Source organism: Thalassophryne amazonica, chromosome 10, assembly GCF_902500255.1.
Source record: "Thalassophryne amazonica chromosome 10, fThaAma1.1, whole genome shotgun sequence".
Classification (NCBI taxonomy): Eukaryota; Metazoa; Chordata; class Actinopteri; order Batrachoidiformes; family Batrachoididae; genus Thalassophryne; species Thalassophryne amazonica.
Genome location: NC_047112.1, coordinates 24,691,469 through 24,711,687, shown reverse-complemented (window position 1 = coordinate 24,711,687; position 20,219 = coordinate 24,691,469). Strand labels below are relative to the sequence as shown.

Genomic DNA, 20,219 nt, shown 5'->3' with positions numbered 1-20,219 from the left:
TCATCAGAATCATTTCCATCCTCATAGGGTCATTAGGCTAATGTCCCTTTGAGGGAGGTATGAAGTGGTTCTGATTCTTCTGGCAAGAGATGAAAGAGATAAAAGGGCAACATTCTCTCTTGTGGTAAGGTGATGTCTGAGACCTCTGCCCCTGTTGAGGAAAGACCTTTCAATTCTGACATGGATGGCTTCCTTTGCTCCCCTCTAAAATTATGTGTTCCCAGTCCAAAGTATGAACTTGACCATCTTCAAAGGAGTGTCCATTGTCTTTAAGGTGTAGGAATACAGCTGAGTCCTGACAAAAAATTGACTTCCAGCAAAACTGGGGCCATTGTTCACTCGTGCGACCTTGTGCAGCTAACAATGGAGGACTCCACCCTGAAAATCTGTGTGTTATCTTATTAGTAATAACTGATGAAGCCACTTGGATGAGTGACGAAATGCTGCAGCTGAACTAGTCCAGTTGCCTCAACTAAACTTTAGGAAGTTTCTGATCTTTGCCTGGATGACTGAGAAACCAAACATAGGCATTTAGTCATAGTTGAACAGTATCCAGATTATCTGCTACCTCCGTAGTGTGCAAACAGACTAACTACACTATGAGGCAGCTGTAGGCTTTAAACCAAAGAAGAACCTCCAGGAAAAATGCAAAGAAGACAATGGCCATACAGGAAAATAGTAGCAGATTTCAAGGGGTGGTGGAATACTTAACAGGAGCCATTTTTAAAAAGTCTGAATTTTTGAGGGATATGCGGGTATGCACATATGCACCATCTGTTAAGATCCAGTAAAAGGTCGGCGGTGTAGTTCCTCCAAATTGTGTCCCTATTACTAACTCACTTTCTTCTAGTGTGTATTAAACAATTGGGTAGTAGGTTTCTAAAGCCCTGGTCAGACCAAATAATAAAGCCATGAATAATGAGCCACATATGGATTTGTCAGAAATTTCAGTGATTATTCGAATAATGAGCCACACATATTTGGTTGGGACTCCGGCGAGGGTGGTCGCATCTCCTCCTCTCTCCTCTTGTTCTGTGTTTCTCTATCTCTGCCCCAACCTTCAAAAGTCCCAACTTCACCAGACTGTGAATTCTTCAAACTATATTTGGAATAACCATGGAATTGATCAGCTGGTCTCTCAACCCCATCTTTTTAACAAGAAAATCAGGGCTGGGGGACCCTGCATGCCCAGATGGAACCTATCCTGTGGGCTATGTTCTCAATACCTGGGAGAAGTGGCGCGCCGCGTGCTTGGCACCACTCTCCGTGGAAGATGTTGAGGATTTATTCTTATTTTCTTTTATGGTAGGAGGGCTTTTGCTGATTAGGTGCTGCCCTGACCTACCGGAAAATTGGCAAGAAGGCTGTTACCAAAACCACAACCCTGCACCTGTCGGTCATGATTAATGAGGTGGGCAAGGCGGTACAGTCTTAGATTGTGTTAACTCTTGAACTTAAATGCAAGTTGGAAATCATCTCGGAGCAATGTCTGCCTTGCAAAGGAATTGATGTTGGAGACTAGTGAATATTCACAATTGGATCTGGACAGTTAAAGTGATGCCGTATTGGAATTGTGTGCTTCCCTGCCTAACCCAAACATGGCAGCCTTATCAGCTATTGAAGGTTAAAATGTCCCGTTTGTTTGCCTCCAGAAGGATTTCAACAGCCTTGGTGAAACATCTGGTTCCTTTTCATTTGCCCTCCCCTACAGTCTGCTGTCGTCAAAGCCACTCCAGACCCTATGCATACATAGACAGAGACTGATATGAACTCATCTGCACTCATGACACATGCTCCCCCACCCCTACTCCCTCTCTTGTGTTTCTGTCTCCCCCCACCCCGACCTCTGCCACTACCCCTGAGATCGGCCGTGTGGCGGAAATGCTGCTGCAGCTCCCACACACTCATTGCCTCAATTCTAATGACGGACTGTTTCAAAGCTACATAAACAAATCAAATGTATATGTGCAGTTGTTTTAATTCTGATGTGTGCCATTATTACGTTCAACTAGTAATAATTGTGGATTAATTGCTGTATTATTGTTTGAGGTAATTGGGTGTGAAGATGAATTGCCCATTTAGGGATCAATAAAGTTGTTTGAATCTTGAAACATATGATGTTCTTCAGAAGGAATTTCAGGAAACAGATGTTAAAGGCTACAAGGGCTTTCTCAGAGTGGAACCTGCTCTGTTGCAGGTAGCCTGTCCTATCCTCATAGCTGCCAGATACTCAGATAATGGGCTTCTAACAACCTCGTACTCACCTCTTACATGCCTCTAACATCCTTGTTTGTCCTTGTAGTACTTCCTACACAAATCTCCCTGTGCTATTTTAGCTAAATTTTGAACTTCACGAAGTTAGTGTCACGCTCAGCGATGAGCCTTGTTAGCGTCGTTTCAAGCAGTACTCACTAGGAAAACCCAGTTTATAGTCATCTAAACATGATTGAAACTGTTAAGACTGTGGATTCCTGGATGTTACCATGTACTATCAACAATTTCAAGAATCAGGATGACATTTTTGAACAGTTCAAATTTGGATCCGATTTCAAGTTTGGTGCAGATAATAGCCGTAACTACTACGTATACCAAGTTTGTTCAAGATGGACAAAGATGGGTCAACAAGTTACTATGATTCTTCAAAACATGCCCCGATTTGGTATTTGAGATTAAACTGGAAGGAACGGCGCTCTGGAATAGCCCCATAACCAACGTTAGGACATACTGGGTGTCTGAAATAAAGAAAGTGTTGGCTGCTCTTGAATGGAGTGAGGGCCTAGACAACAATAGCGTCTTTCTATTTAAAGCAACAGGTACAAAAAGAAAGTCATCTTTAAGATTTTTTCTTCTTTAAGAATGTAGGTCACCTGTAGACCTACATACCTGAAGTGTCATATGAACTCTTTAACCAGTCCATTACAAGACTTTATGGTCATGAGCAAACCTGACCAGGGTCACACTGAAAAGGTTGAGGTCAAATTTAACAGAACTTGTAGTGAATTGTGGGATTTGCTTGTTTCATTAGAGTACGCACCAGCATTCCTAATCAGTCCGAGCATCCAAAATGTGTCACCGTGATGTGTCTGCAGGGTGTAACAAACCGGGAAAAAAGCCAATAAATTCATCAGTTATTGATCCACTGAAACCGTGTTGAAACAAGTGGTGAAATATGTGAAAAGTCTCCATTGCATCAGAATGTCCAGTTATTAATTCTCCCATCGCAGGTCAACAAAATCTTTATAGGTCCTCTTTGTACATGAATGAAGGACAGATGCAGATGAAGTAATCCTGTCACTTCTCAGAATGCAAAAACGTTTGTCATAGTGATTGCAGCGCTGCATGACATCCTCTGAAATAACCACCACCTTTTCTCCACATTTCTCATGCTGCCTGCTAGTGGTGGCTTTTGCAACACTGTAAGAGTCATAATTCAGCTCCTAAAATGGCGATACCCATTGGCTGACCGTCAGCTCTCTCTGCTTGAGGAAATGTTGTAACCGCCTGCAGCTTTTCATATCAAGCCATACGGTTTCTTGTAAAGATAGCTGTGTCATTCTGAAGAATGGCTCTGCTGACCAGCAGCTCACGTCAGTGTTTGGTTTCTGTTTGTCTGGCGCGTTTATGCTGCTTTGCTGGAAGTGAATCACGTCACCTGTCAACACCATGAGTTTCTGTGACAGTGGAGGAGCTTGTCTGTCAATGGCTTTGTGCTTGTTTTTGGTAATACCATAAGCTTTAGAGAGTCAAAATGGAGATGATTGAGTGGGGGGGTACATCCTAGGCAGCTTGTGTTGGTAATAACTCAAAAACAGTCAGCAATTATTAAAAGGACATATAATGACAAACTCTTTTCCTTCTGGTGAACATTGATGCATTGGATATATCAAAAAAGCAACTTTTGTTTTGCCTATTTCAATATCATTTAACCTTTATTTAACCAGGTTAGTCCGATTAAGATCAAGATCTCTTTTGCAAGAGAGACCTGGGCAATTATAAAGTTTCCAATCCACCTAACCTGCATGTCTTTAAATGTGGGAGGAAGCCGGAAGCACCCGGAGGAAACCCACGCAAACACAGGGAGAACATGCAAACTGCACACAGAAATGCCACAGGTAGGAATCGATCCCATGACCTTCTTGCTGTGAGGCAACAGTGCTAACCGCTATGCCACTGTAGTGTCCTATGTGATGTTACCACCACCTGCTGGATCATTAGTGGAAGCGCCTACCTTCACAATCATTAGTAAACAAGTTAGGGGTCATTACTAGTGGAAACTGGATAAATTATTGAAAATTATGAACAGCTGGAACTCAAGTATGCGGCCAGTTCCCAAACACTTTATACATTATGTACTCATTGCTGTGCTCCTCTGAGCTAACTAGCTAGCAGTCACAAAGAGAACCATGATTTCTTACCATGTGGGTATATTTTAGGCAAAATATGCAGCATAATGGGAAACTGAAGGTGGAGTTTCACAACAGATAGAGTGTGTGCCTGGGGATGGTGGAAAATGCTTTTGTTGATTCTACAAATTAGTGATGTTTGACGCGAAACATTGCTCTGGATTTTATTGGGAACCTGTTCTGAACATTGCTTCAAGTCTATATCAAAAGAAGACCTCAATAAAACAGGAAACCTTACCTATAATTAAACAATAGATAGAACTTGTGGTTGGAGAGATTGCCAAAACTTTTTCTCGTTTCTATAAGTTAACCACGTCTAACTCGAAACACTAGTCTGTAATATTTTGAAACATGCTTTGAGCATTGTTTCAGTGTCCATATGAAAAGGAAGACAACAGTACTGGGTAAAAATATGTGAGGAAATATGCAACAGAAGGAGAAACTAAAACTGGAATTAAACAGTAGATAGAATGTGTGGCTGGGGATGGTGCCAAAACTTTTTTCTGGTTCTACAAGTTAACGACATGTAACTCGAAATACTAGTCTGTAATATTTTGAAACCTACTTTGAGCATTGTTTCGGTGACCATATGAAAATGATGACATCACTACAGGGAAAAATATGTGAGGAAATATGCAACAGAAGGAGAAACTAAAACTGGAATTAAACAATAGATAGAATGTGTGGCTGGGGATGGTGCCAAAACTTTTTCTTGGTTCTACAAGTTAACAACATCTAACTGGAAACACTAGTCTGTAACGCTTTGAAACCTGCTTTGAGCATTGTTTCAGTGTTCATATGAAAATGATGACATCACTACAGGGAAAAATATGTGAGGAAAAATATGCAACAGAAGGAGAAACTAAAACTGGAATTAAATTATAGATAGAACATGTGGCTGGAGATGGTGCCAAAACTTACTGGCAGTTCTGCAAATTAATGACACTAAGCTGAAACACTGCTCCGGAATATTTCAAAACCTGTTTTGAAACATTGTTCCAGACTCCATATCGAATGGTGCCTCAGCATGTCACCATCAGATTCCAAACAAATGTTTTGAAATGTTCCAGTGCATTTGATGTGCAAACATTACAACACAAGTGAATGAACTAGGATCACACTGTTTTTGAACTTCATATTTAAAAGCCACAGTCGGCACAGTATGTGCTCGAGCATGTACATTGCGTGTAAATATTTCAACTCCAGCATGTCATCCAATCCAACTGTGATAAACCAGTTATGCCAAAGCCTTTGGTTGCTGATAATGTGCTGCAGACCTCCAACCATCACATCACATGCAGAAAAATGCTCCCTGTGAGAGGATGCAGCTCTCTCGCTCTCATTCTCTCTTTCTCTCTCGCTTGCTTGCTCACATAAACACATTGTAGGCACACTCACGCTTGCTGAATCAGCCAGCAGCATCATATGTCTTATACTCTGTCAGCATTTGAGTGTTTTTTCATCTGCTTCAAAGAAGACTCTCATAAAGTCATAAGCTACTAAATAAAAAAGAAGATTTTTTTTTTAATAGAAATGCAGAAGAGACAAATCAGCTCAACTGAGAATTTCAAAAATGAGCATAAAAGAAATGAGGTGAAAAGCGATTAATTAAAGAAATCTTCCCTGAAATAAATCTCAGTAAATAATACAAGATACAGTTTATATTTAGATTTAAAGAAATAGATTATCTCCACAAAGTTTGAATAATAAGTTGGTGTTTTTACACCCTCAGTTATATTAAAGCATTGTTACAAGCTTCTGAGTGTCATGCTCACCTCACTGGCAAGAAATTCCTTTTTCAAACAAAGTATGCAGATGATTGTGGCACTAATTTTCAACTTGTTTTGACATCAGAGGTCTTTGCTCTCCACAGCAGAGCAGAATTACTTTTCAGAAAATCACATTTTATTTTCTCATTGTGTTCGCAAGATATGTTCATTTCAATTTTTCAATTTATTTTCATTTATATAGTGTCAAATCACAACAAAGTTGCCTTACACAAGTAAGGTCTAACCTTACCAACCACCAGAGCAAGCACACAGGTGACAGTGGTAAGAAAAAACTCCCTCTGATGATTTAAGGAAGAAACCTCAAGCAGACCAGACTCAAAGGGGTGACCCTCTGCTTGGGCCATGCTACCACCACAAATTACAAAACAGTTCACAAAACGAATATACAGGAAATGTTGCCGGTGCACAGGACAGGAGGGTTTCAGAAGTAGACACCACACCCATCTCTGGATGGAGCCGCACCTCAGAGAGAACAAACAGAATCAGGCATCAGAGAGACAACAAATACAGTATAATTTGTCAACATTAAGCAACAAGAAAAACAGAAGAAATACTAAGGTGATTGCCGGCCACTAGCCCCAAGCTTCACTAAAAGACAGAATATAGATAAAGTTGAGGCTGCGGCCCGCTCTGTTTCCTAATAAAATTAATTTAAAAGAGTAAAAAGCATAGTGACATACTATGCCAGTATGCTAGCAATACGAAAGGGAAAATAAGTGCGTCTTAAGTCTGGACTTGAAAGTCTCTACAGAATCTGACTGTTTTATTGATGTGGGGAGATCATTCCACAGAACAGGGGCACAATTAAGGATGCACCGATCCACAATTTTTCACTTCCGATCCAATCCCGACACCTGAATTTGGATATCTGCTGATACCGATACTTTTCTCTGGTATTGGAATGGTATTGGTAAGGTTAGACCTTACTTGTGTAAAGTGCCATGAGGTAACTTTGTTGTGATTTGGCGCCATATAAATGAAGTTAAATTAATTTAATTATAAACTCTGTTTGCTTTAAAATTATTATTATCATTATTGTTGCTTTTATATGAGGATTTTCTTAAAAAAGAGACCTGAAAGTTCAGCTACAATTTGCCAGAAGGTGCATCTAAGATAAAAGCCTAGATTTTATGTTTTGGTTGAAAGAGTTAAGTACTTTTATTTTTATAGACTTTTATAGCCTTATTTTTATAGACTTAAAGAGAAAAGACAGCACTCTTTCTGTCTGTCTCTCCTCAATTTTTAATTTCAGTGGAGCTTTATTGATATGGGAGACATATGTTTACATTGTCAAAGCAAGTGTTACAGAGTAAAAATTACATTCTCTGTCTCTGTCTCTCTCCCTTTCTCCCTCCCTCTTTGTGTCTCTTGTTTGCTTTCTCTCTCTCTCGCTTTCGCTCTCCCAGCTCTCTTTTTCTTTCTCTCTCACTGTGTTCATGCTGTGCAAACTTTGAACTTTTGGGAAACACAAAGCCTTTCAACTGTAAAATTAGTGTATCATCGAGGTTAAAAATTGCTTGACAAAGGAATTAATGAAAAGGAATGAGACACCTCAGCAGTAACAGGCATGTCTCTGGGTCATTGGCTTTTGAAACTCCTGGGAAGAGTCATGAGGTCACTGGAAACAGGTGTTTGGCCATAGTGACATTTTTGCAAGAGAATGAAGGTCTAATAGCCCGGTCACACAGCACACGGTGATAGCTGAACGAAGGAAAAAAGTCACAAATTGTCGAGAAAAATTGGACAAATGTGCCTGGACTTCTTCCATCACCGAAAAGCCTGCGAGTTCAGAGCACATAAAAGAATGAAACAAAACCAAAGCTAACAAAAGACACACGAAGCGAACAGTGACCTTGATGCTTTAAACAAAATCAAAACAAAACATTCATGATGACGTGACTTGGCAGCGGGTATCAGGCCAAGTGCCACAGTCTGTTATCATTTCTGCAGCCACCCTATGCTCTGCACAGCACCTGCAGGTTTGAGATCTAGTTGTCTTGACAACAGGTTTGTCTTCATGGCTGCAGTGTGCGTGCACACATGCACATTCCAGCCAGAGATGGCTGCAAAGTGTGTAAATACTTACAGTAGTTGATAAAACGTTCTTGCCGCTATTGTTTCTATATGTAAACATTGCTTGCTTTACGGCTCACACATGGACGAGTCACGTTCAGCTTGTCTGAGCTTTAGTTATTGATCCATTCAGATATCATCAACGTTCGTGCAAGACGTCAGACTTGGGAGGTTGGACAAAGTTGGATGACAATCAAACAGAACGCCGGCGACACAGGAACTATGCAAATGATGAGGAACCGTCAAGACCGCAAGCAAAACAAAAATAGACGAATTGAGGTTGTTGTCAGGATTCGTTCACATTTTTCAACAGTTTGAAAATTCTGACGAAGTACCAGCTACAGGAACAAAGCTGGACGATGGTTAAACGATGTCTCCGAAAGTTGATGTAAGTCCAGATTTCTTGTTTCTTTGGTGTCCTTCGTTAGTGCCATGTGACCGGGGCTTAAGTCTTTCAGGTCCTGGTGTTTTCTGTCTGACTCAATGGTTGAGTCTCGTATGGTCATCAGTAAACCTAAAGTGACATGGTTGTCTTTGGAAGTAGGTCTTTTTGGAGGATCCTTAGGTACCAATGGAATGATTTTATGCCCAATGAATGGCTACTTAGGGAGCCAATGTGGCACATTTCTTTAGGTAGAATAAATGGACTGCATTTATGTAGCACTTTTCCATCTCAATCAGAAGCGCAAAGTGCTTTACACCGATGCCTCACATTTACCCATTCACACAGACAAACACACACCGATGTCAGGGTGCTGCCACGCAAGGTGCTCATTACACACGGAGAGCAACTTGGGGATTACGGACTTTGTCCAAGAGCCCTTAGTGATTGTCCGGCCTGGCAGGGGTTTGAAGCCCAATGCTTCACTACTAGACCATCACCTCCCAGCACATGATCCAGTACACAGGTGCCTGAGTGTTGAGGATGAATGCTGGAGAATGCCAAGCGGCCGCCCATGTTTCACCTAGATTGTGACAGATAGGTTGCCTGGGTGGTTGCCATCCAGGACCCAGGGTTGTTCTGTGGTGTGATTGATGCAGTGACGCCTTGACATAGCTTATGCTCCCAGACTTGATTTGATTGAGCCAATGGCAAGTTAATCATATAGTAATATGTGAAGAAATGTGACCAGATAGGTGTTTTTTTTCTAGTATACCAGTTTATATCAACCAGTTTGTATATTTTTGCCCATTTGATTAGCACAGATGTTACGCTTGGATCTCACGTTGATTTTTCTCTTTCTATCCACTCTGAAGGTGAAATTTGAATCTTCATCACACATTCACAGTATTTAATCCATAAAACAGATTTAATAGGTTATCGTGCAATGCAAGAATTCTTGAAATACTAAACTGGTAGTGATGATGATGACGGACAGTGAATGTGTGTTTTTCTACAGGCTTTGATGACAGCCGTCTTTGTGTGGTGGAGGGGGAGGCGGTGGAAATCCCCTCTGACATCTTACACTCAGAGTGTGTGTGTGTGTGTGTGTGTGTGTGTGTGTGTGTGTGTGTGTGTGTGTGTGTGTGTGTGTGTGTGTGTGTGTGTGAGGGGGGGGGGGATTGCAACAAGGTTTTAAATGTTGTTTCCTTTAGTCCGTCTATGGCCATTACAGTACACAGTCTCACTTTGACACATGTTGCCATTGCCTGGTTACATTTTCAACTTCTTTGTCCTACATCATCATAAAGGTTACATCACTGTGAGGATTCTAGTAATTCTGGTGCTTTTCTTTAACTGCTAATTTCCTCACAGATAGTCAGATGCAGAAGTCATGAGGGAATGAGTTCTCACCTCACCGAAGCGTTTGATACATCTGACTATATATATATATATATATATATATATATATATATATATAGCAAATTTTATTAAGTTGAGACATTTTATTGTTATTGAACGTTTTCCCTCCATGCCTGATGTGAGTGTGGCATCGCTATGCTCTGAGAACCTTTGATCTAGTTATTGTTTTGGAATCTAAGGCATCATATTAGATTCCCATGGGGCTCGGCCGGGCTCAGCCCGAAAGAGTGATGTGGGCCCGCCCTCCTGTGGGTTCACCACCTGCAGAGGGGGCCATGGGGGTCGGGTGCAGAGAGGATTGGGTGGCGGTCGAGGGCGGGTGGCCCGGCGGCCCGGTCCATGCTCACAGCCCCTGGCTGTTGGGACGTGGAATGTCACCTCGCTGGGGGGGAAGGAGCCTGAGCTTGTGCGGGAGGTTGAGAGATATCGACTAGAGATAGTCGGGCTCACCTCCACGCACAGCTTGGGCTCTGGTACCCAACTCCTGGAGAGGGGCTGGACGCTTCATTTTTCTGGCGTTGCCCACGGGGAGAGGCGGAGAGCTGGGGTCGCATTGCTTATTGCTCCCCAGCTCAGTCGCCATGTGTTGGCGTTCACTCCAGTGAATGAGAGGGTCGCGTCCCTATGCCTTTGGGTCGGGGACAGGTCTCTCACCGTTGTCTCGGCCTACGGGCCGAGCGGCAGTGCAGAGTACCTGACCTTTTTGGAGTCCCTGGGAGGGGTACTAGATAGCGCTCCGACTGGGGACTCCATTGTTCTCCTGGGGGATTTCAATGCCCACGTGGGCGGCCTCCCCGATCTGAACCCGAGTGGTGTTCACTTGTTGGACTTCTGGGCTAGTCACAGTTTGCCCATCATGAACACCATGTTCGAGCACAAGGGTGTCCATAAGTGCACGTGGCACCAGCACACCCTGAGCCGGAGGTCGATGATCGACTTTGTAGTTGTATCATCTGACCTTCAGCCACGTGTCTCAGACACTCGAGTGAAGAGAGGGGCAGAGCTGTCGACCGATCACCACCTGGTGGTGAGTTGGATCCGCTGGGAGGGGAGGAAGCTGGTCAGACCTGGCAGGCCCAAACGTATCATGAGGGTTTGCTGGCAACGAATGGCTGAACCCTCTGTCAGCACGGTCTTCAACTCCCACCTCCGGGAGAGCTTCTCCCAGATCCCAGGGGAGGTTGGAGACATGGAGCCCGTGTGGATCATGTTCTCCACCTCCATTGTCGATGCGGCCGCTCGTAGCTGTGGTCGCAAGGTCTCTGCCTGTCGCGGCGGAAATCCCCAAACCCGGTGGTGGACGCCGGAAGTAAGGGATGCCGTCAAGCTGAAGAAGGCGTCCTGTTGGTAGGTGGGACCCCGGAGGCAGCTGACAGGTACCGGCAGGCCAAGCGTGCCGCAGCCCATGTGGTCTTAGAAGCAAAAACTCAGGTCTGGGAGGAGTTCAGGGAGGCCATGGAGGAGGACTATCGGTCAGCCTCAAAGAGATTCTGGCAAACCGTCTGACGCCTCAGGAGGCGGAAGCAGCTCTCCACCAGCACTGTTTACGGTGCAGGTGAGGAGCTGTTGACCCTGACTGGGGATATTGTCGGGCGGTGGAAGGAATACTTTGAGGATCTCCTCAATCCCATCGTCACGTCTTCCAAAGAGGAAGCAGAGACTGGGGACTCAGAGGCGGACTCATCCATTACCCAGGCCGAAGTCACTGAGGTGGTTAGAAAGCTCCTCGGTGGCAAGGCTCCTGGGGTGGATGAAATCCGTCCTGAGTACCTTAAGTCTCTGGATGTTGTGTCTTGGTTGACACGCCTCTGCAACATCGCATGGCGATGGGGGACAGTGCCTCTGGATTGGCAGACCGGGGTGGTGGTCCCTCTGTTTAAGAAGGGGGACCGGAGGGTGTGTTCCAACTATAGGGGGATCACACTCCTCAGCCTTCCCGGTAAGGTCTGTTCCAGAGTACTGGAGAGGAGAATTCGACCAATGGTCGAACCTCGGATTCAGGAGGAGCAGTGTGGTTTTCGTCCTGGTCGCGGCACACTGGACCAGCTCTACACGCTCCATCGGGTGCTCAAGGGTTCATGGGAGTTCACCCAACCAGTCCACATGTGTTTTGTGGATCTGGAGAAGGCGTTCGACCATGTCCCTCAGGGCACCCTGTGGGGGGTGCTCCGGGAGTACGGCATCCGGGGTCCTTTGCTAAGGGCTATCCGGTCCCTGTACGACCGCAGCAGGAGCTTGGTTCGCATTGCCGGTAGTAAGTCAAACCTGTTTCCAATGCACGTTGGCCTCCGCCAGGGCTGCCCTTTGTCACCGGTTCTGTTCATTATTTTTATGGACAGAATTTCTAGGCGCAGCCAGGGTGTAGGGTGGGTCTGGTTTGGGAACCACAGAATCTCGTCTCTGCTGTTTGCGGACGATGTGGTTCTGTTTGCTTCGTCAAATAAGGACCTTCAGCGTGCACTGGGGCGGTTTGCAGCCGAGTGTGAAGCGTCCGGGATGAAAATCAGCACCTCTGAATCCGAGGCCATGCTTCTCGACCGGAAAAAGGTGCTTTGCCCTCTTCAGGTCGGTGGAGTGTCCTTGCCTCAAGTGGAGGAGTTTAAGTATCTCGGGGTCTTGTTCACGAGTGAGGGACGGATGGAGCGTGAGATCGATAGACGGATCGGTGCAGCATCTGCAGTGATGCAGTCGCTGTATCGGACCGTCGTGGTGAAGAGAGAGCTGAGTAGGGGGGCAAAGCTCTCGATTTAATGATCGAGCTACGTTCCGATCCTCACCTATGGTCATGAGATTTGGCTCATGAATGAGATCGCGAGTACAAGCGGCCGAGATGAGTTTCCTCCGCAGGGTGGCTGGGCGGTCCCTTAGAGATAGGGTGAGGAGCTCGGTCACTCGGGAGGACCTCGGAGTTGAGCCGCTGCTCTTCCACGTAGAAAAGAGTCAGTTGAGGTGGCTCAGGCATCTTTTGCAGATGCCCCCTGGACACCTCGCTGGAGAGGTGTTCCGGTCATGTCCCATTGGGAGGAGGGCCCCGGGGAAGACCCAGGACGCGGTGGAGGGACTACATCTCTCGGCTGGCTTGGGAACGCCTTGGGGTTCCCCCGGAGGAGCTGGGGGAGGTGTGTGTGGATCGAGAGGTCTGGGCAGCTTTGCTTGAGCTGCTGCCCCCGCGACCTGACTCCGGATAAAGCAGAAGAAAATGGATGGATGGATGGATGGCATCATATTAAGTCCGTATCATCTTGTTTTTCTTTAATACATTAGTAAAATACCGGATATGAAATTTACAACTGTTGCTTTTTTATAAATGTATAAATGACATATTAATTTGCCTGCTTTGTTAAAGAAGTAACAGACTTGGTCCATTTGCATGTTTGCCTCTATTGGCTCATTGACAGCTCAGGACGCGCAGCAAAAAAACACCTCCGTCTTGGAAGTTTCACAGGACATGTTGTGGCATGTCCAGCTGTTACACAATTTCTTGGATACTCACTCGACTGAAAGCCATCGAAAGCCGTCTGAATCTTCTGAATGGTTTCCAACACGGAGGTGTTTTTTTTTTTGCTGTGCATCCTGAGCGGCTCCGTGCCAACGCGCGGAATCCTCCGCACGTCTTTCATTACAAAATCTCCTGTAACAGTGAAATGTGCCGCAAAAGTGCTATGTCCAGCTCTGTTGCCATTTCTGTGGTAGTCACATGATGTCCCGGATCAACACAGCGTTCAGTTTAGAAAATGATCTGGTCGATCCAGCCTGTTGAATGGCTGCACGGCGCGCCGCGTGCCCTCCGCCGCTGTGGGCCGTCTTTAAAAAGGTTTTAACAGTCCATAATCCGTGTGACGCTGACAGAATCTTCACCGATATCCAACTGAATCTATCGAATGGTTTCCAACTGCCTGTCTCTAACAGTTTCTGAAAAAAATTTCCTGGAGCAAAGCGGCAGTCTCTCAGCAAGTTCTCAGACAAAAGAAATGCGACGGGAGGGGTGGACCAGTGCTCACTCAAAGCCTGCCCACAGGCAAATGACGCAGCCGACAGACGTGGAAAAACTCACGCATGCACACGAAGGTTCAAGCTTGGCTGATGCAATCACACGTGATTCAAATCCATATAGTTTTTGAAAAAAATAAAAAGGTCCGTTACTTTTTGGACAGACCTCGTATACAAACACACTGCTTCACTTAAAATGCACAATAAGTCCGTTTCAGACGATCCGCGGACCCTTTCTCTTAAAAGGCTTTATTTTACTCAGCGTGTGGCTTTGCAAACTTGTAGCATCGCCTGCTACATTGATTAGCGCTATGGTCTTCTCTGTTTTTTGTGGGAGTGTTACAGCGCCACATACAGGCCTGGCGTATGTACTACAGCTTTAAACAAAGCCTCAAGCCAAAGAATTTGCCTCAAACATTTTTTGTAATCGAATTATTCAAATTACTTGATGAATCGTTTCAGCCCTACATCACATGATGGTGATGAAGGAAAAGACAGTATTCACTGTGCAATTTCCTCCCAGATAAATATGTCCTCTTCAATAAAATGAGCTGTAATTGTGCAACATGTTACACAAATAAGGCTACATTTTCACACTTGGATTTTGGTAGAAACTAAATTTTCTAAGTTTTCTGAAATTTGAAAGGTTTAAGCATGGTTACATTTTTCCCTAGTATTGTGCTTGTTGTTTTGATGTCTGCTGCGTTACTTCATGTCTGAGCAGATCAAAAGTGTGCATAAGAAAACTTGTTGGGAAGTACAATTCTGGATTTTACATGTGCTACATGAAAAGAAACGGAACAACTGTGCAGAACTTGAGTCGGCGTGGACCTCGCTGACTGTGTGACTGTGTGCTCTGTGCCCTGATCGGAGGCAGTGGGCAAGCTGCCAGGTGCCTCTCATGTTTGGGAGAGCAAACAGGCTGGTGTCTTTGGTGAGGAGATCAGAGAAGGGGGACACATTCTGAGCGGCCGTGCTAAGGTCACTGCAGTGTACACCCGCCTGCCATGTTGTGTTCCGCTGCTAGGAGACCCGCAGTATACAAAACACAGGGCGCCAGACAAGTGTGTGTGTGTGTGTGTGTGTGTGTGTGTGCACTGTCCAGCCCCACCAGCCACCACGACACACACTGACCTTTGATTTCCAACACAGACCCCAAACTACATATGCAGTAGATTGTTCTGAAAAAAGTGGCTGGAATATTCTGCCAGAATATTTCAGTCCTCTGCCTGTTTTTCCACATGCACCACCGGACACATACAAGACTCATACAGCTGATTGTCTGCTTGACTTTTTTTTAATAAGAATCTGATTTGGTTGCACTTGGCTGTACTATACCCTAAAAATCTCACCTGAACAGGTTATGTGATTACCAGTATTTGTTTTGCCAGTAATTTTTCATCCAGTTTCCACAAATCATGTGGGAATTGTCATTTGTTATCAAGAAAAAGAACCGGTTGCATCTTATACTTCATCAGCAGCTTGGATTCTGCAGCTTTTCTTTTTTTTTTTTTTTACTTTGCCCTTTTTTTTTTGATTGGTATTCTCAAAATTTAATCCACTGATCCAGAGGAAAACTGTCACATGAATTAATTCCCAGTGACAGTCAGCAAATGATAATTCAGGCAGATCCAGATAAAGATCTGGATAAATTACAGTAAAAACTCATTGAAATAGGTGATCTGAATCAGCTTGATGAATTATAAGAAGTAGGGTACAGTTATATACAAATAATGAATGTTTATCAGTTCAATGGTATGAATATTTCATGAGGTGAAATTTCACCGAAGTAAATATTCGTACTATTGAAAGAATGTAAAAACATTCATTATTTGTTTTATATAACGGCTAAAATAGATCATTGTCATTTGATATTTTATTAATTTATAAACAACAGAAAAGGGACTTACATTTTGGTGTTACACTGTGACGTGTAGTCCAGTGATGCTGTGCACTGACTTCGGACTTCCATTAAAAAAAAAAAAAGACTTTGTGTAGTTCCTCAGTTCAGCCAAAAATCACATCAGTGTTTCATGTTAGCAGCTCTTCATGCATCCAGACGGCTTACAGGGGAGTGAATTTTGTGTGTGTGTGTGTGTGTGTGTGTGTGTGTGTGTAGCAGCGTCAGTTAACTCAATCAAATCATCATGTCGCTGTCCCGTGCGTGCGCCCACGCAACCGACTCGGTCCAGCTGTACCTCTTCAGTGCAGCAAAAAAAAAAAGTCACGTCAGAAATGAGTCCAGGTTTTCTTTCTCTTCCTCCTAACAGGCAGCACAGTGGATTTGTTTTGTGTATCTTACAAGAATTAGCAGTGTTAGTTAGCTCAAATTATGTCTCAGGAGAGTCATGTCCCCCCGCGCGCGCACACACACACACGCAACCTGGTCGGCGCTTGTGCGTGCGTGAACAACAAAAATAAGACTGTATACGTCCTCAGTGCAGCAAAAAAAATTAATAAATAAAAAAATCACGTCAAAAATGAGTCCAGCTTTTGTTCTCTCTTGCTGTTAACAACCTCCAGGCAGCACAGTGGATTTGTTTTGTGTGTGTGCGTGCGTGGGCACGAGTACGTTTTTGCGACGTGCACGAGCATGTGTGCGCATGCACAGGGCGTTTATGCGCGTGCACGAGCATGCTCGCGCGTGCACGCATACTCGTGCGCACGTGTGTATGCGCGATCACATGTGCGCGTGTGCACGAGGCCGTGAATGTGCGCGTGCATGTGAGAGTGCAATGGTACCAAATGTATGGAACCAAATTTGCACTGTAAATGGAACCGAGCCGCACTATGAATGCAATGCAACACAAATGGGATGAATTAATCTGTCATGTGACATACAAAGCACCAATCAAATCACAAGGATCCACTCAGCTGTTATATAATCATTTCTATTCTACCGCAAAGTGCAAATCTCATACAAATAATGAATGTTAATGAGTACAATGGAAGCAACATTTTCATTCAATGGAAGATGGAATGATCCATTAAACAAGGCTTTGTTATTCTATGACACCTAAATAGACAATAGTTAAGGCAAAATCCACCTGTAGATAGCATCCTCATATCATGAATACATTTTTACAAAAAGTTAGTGGGGTCCTTTAGAGGAATGAAACATATGGAACCCAAATGAATGATGAATGGAACCAAATTGTAACTAAAATTATGTAAAGCATACAGTGGACTGTAAAGTGGGACAAATGGTCAATGTGGTCAAACAGCCAATAAGTTATCTCACTCACAGTTGCTGAAAACGCAACCTGCTTGGCCAACATAATAACGTTTAAGAAATAAAAACAAGCAACAATGCCTAAACAATAAATACAGTACAGATAAAGTGATATAGTATAATTTGGTTGTAACTGTTTCTACTTCACACCAAAATTTAAAATGTTTCTTGGCTCAGTAGAGATTAATAGACCCATTAAAACATTCTGTAATGCTGTCACGCAGCTGCATAGCAAGTGATTCCTATTGGAAATTGTCCACAAAGTTGTGTTTTGGCCATTTTGAAAGAGTCAGCCTTTGTTTTAAGCAATTGGTTCTTTCAGCTTATTGAGTGTTTCAAAGCTATAATCATTTTCTGAACCAAAAGGACCTCCACTGCTCACTAGGTGTCACGAATATCATAAACTGAGCATGTTCAAAACATTTTCTGAAGCAATAAGTTAATTCAGTGGTTTGAGCCTTTCCAAACACTGAATCACTTTCAAATGCAATTGTGCCACTTTGTGTCTGTCATTTCAAAATTGAATCATTTGAATCATTTGGTTATGTAGCCTTTGAAAAGCGGGAATTATTTTCTGAATATTTGCTTCATTTAATATTTTGAGTATATGAAAGCACTGAACTATATTCTAAGGTAATTGTTTCATTTAGTTGTTCAAGTGTTTCAAATCAGTGAATCATTTTCAAAGCCAACTGTTTTATTTAGCATTCTGAGCCTTTGAATTATACAGTTTGAATTATTTTCTGAAACATTTGTCTCATTTCTTTTCTCATTGTTCTGTCAAGCAGTTGTTTCATTTAGTGTTTTGTGCATTTTAGTGAATACTAAGGCAATTACTTCATTTGTTGTTTCATACATTTCAAAATATTGATTCAGTTCCTGAATCAGTTGTTTCATTCAGTATTTCACACACTCCAAAACAGTGAATGAGTGAATCTTTGAAGCAATTGCTTCATTTGGTGTATAGTTGTGAAACAGCCTTCAGACAGTTGTTTCTTTTGGTCTTTCAAGCACTTCAAAGTAGTGTATTATTGTCTGGTTACTTTGATTAAAAGTCTGAAAGAGGCAGATTTGTTCCATGACTGTGTATGGAACATATCAGAAGGGAACATATCAGAAACACACATTGATGCTGTCATGTGAAGCCTTGCCACACACACCTGGGTCTATTACTAACACAGTGTTCTAATCAAACAAAGCAGTATCACTAACTGCTGAGTTCTCTTATCTGTCCACTTGTGATTAGGTTAAATAATGATGGTCAACCAGAATTAGTCTGCATAGCTCCGTGCACTTAATTAGCATTCTGTGTTTGAGTGTAGCGCGTGCCTTCATGTGAATGAGTTGTCGGCCTCCTACTGTGGGGAATGTGGGCTCGTGCACAGCTGCCAGCCCCACCAGCTCCCCACGGTCGAATGCCCTCCCGGTGAAGGAGCACTGTAGAGAGTTCACTCCCTCTCAGAAGCCACCGTTGAGAGCGAGACCTCTGGGTGAACGTTGCCTGGGAGTGGCCAGGCATGACTCCTGCTCCATGTGCACACTCTGACGGGACCATGTGTTTCTGTATGCTGGTTGCTTGTTGACAGATGAGGCCTACCAGAAGTTGGCCACAGAGACGATGGAGGAGTTGGACTGGTGTCTGGACCAGCTGGAGACAATCCAGACCTACCGCTCTGTCAGTGACATGGCCTCCAACAAGGTAGGAGAGGCAGATCCTTACTTTTCAATAATATAATTCTATGCCATCATTTCAACATGTACATTTTTTTCTTGAAGTTTGTATCATTTATATTAAAATACATGAAAAATCTATTTTTTAAAGATGCTTCAAAGAAGTAACCATGCAACTTGCACCACCACTCAGTTCCACTGTATGAAAGTGAAGCAATCTCTGTGGCCATCCTATGCAAACTTGAGCTGTTTTCTCATTTGTACTCTGGGCAGTGGCAAAAAAGGTCCAGAAAATTGCCTGGATTTGACCATTGGCAGATCTGATATTACCCACATTAAATGCCATATAGTTTTGAGTTTTTCACATTTGGAAATATATCTGACAAAAATGGGTTCATGTTATATTCAGGGTCTAGACTTTACATGTCATGTACACTACAGCAGTACGAGGCACCAAATACCTATAGCAAGTGTACCTGCCATGACTGAAGTAACCCATTTAACAAGCTTACAGTGCCGACAGAGAGATACAGTGTTCATCCAAAATAGAGCTCAACTCAAAAGTCAGGAAAGTTAACCAGCAAATGAGAAGTTATGATACAAAGTTTAAGCTTGCAGTTACACCCCATTCTCCCATCAGAGGGTCCAAGGCTGTCCACATGAATTTCTGCCTGAAGAGGGGTGGGCCAATGCACAAGCATGACCAATATCGCGTACATCGGGAAGCCAATTCCAATGAATTGTCTAATTTTATCACAAATAAAAAATATATCACAAAATACACAAATCGCAAACCTGATTCTGTCCATTTTTTATCCTTTTCTCATTCATTAAATGTATTTCATGTAATTTAATTTAATTTCAGTTGGGCGTTTAACTGACTTTATTCAAAAAATGGGGTTGGGATGATGCTTGGCCCTGGGTCCCCCAAGGGGCAAATATGGTATGTGGAAGGAACAGCCATAGAGTCTAATTCCTTTCACCCTATGGAATCTGGGGATTAGCTCCAGCACCAAGGCCTATATAGGCTTTTTTATACATGTTACAGTTTGCATTGATGAATATGTCATGTACCAAGTTTCATTGTGGTTCTTCATATCAATAAGCTCATTGCCGAGCAGCAATGCATCTTATCTCTGAGGTTTATTTGTTGGTTTGTCAAGATATCCTCAACAGAGCTTGTACTGAAGAATTGTCCAAGTGAATTTACATGTAAGTGTAAATGACATAGAGCCCTACTCTTGATTGATTTGATA

At 43.4% G+C, this 20,219-nt stretch overlaps 1 protein-coding gene across 3 annotated transcripts in view; it reads left to right on the top strand.

The window, feature by feature from the left end:
- Nucleotides 1-20,219, top strand: part of pde4ba (phosphodiesterase 4B, cAMP-specific a) — a 463,830-nt gene that overhangs the window by 400,939 nt on the left and 42,672 nt on the right. For all 3 annotated transcript variants that reach the window (XM_034179584.1, XM_034179585.1, XM_034179586.1), the window contains one exon: nt 18,879-18,991. In XM_034179584.1, coding sequence (XP_034035475.1) covers nt 18,879-18,991 — 113 coding nt within the window. The remainder of the gene's footprint in view (nt 1-18,878; nt 18,992-20,219) is intronic.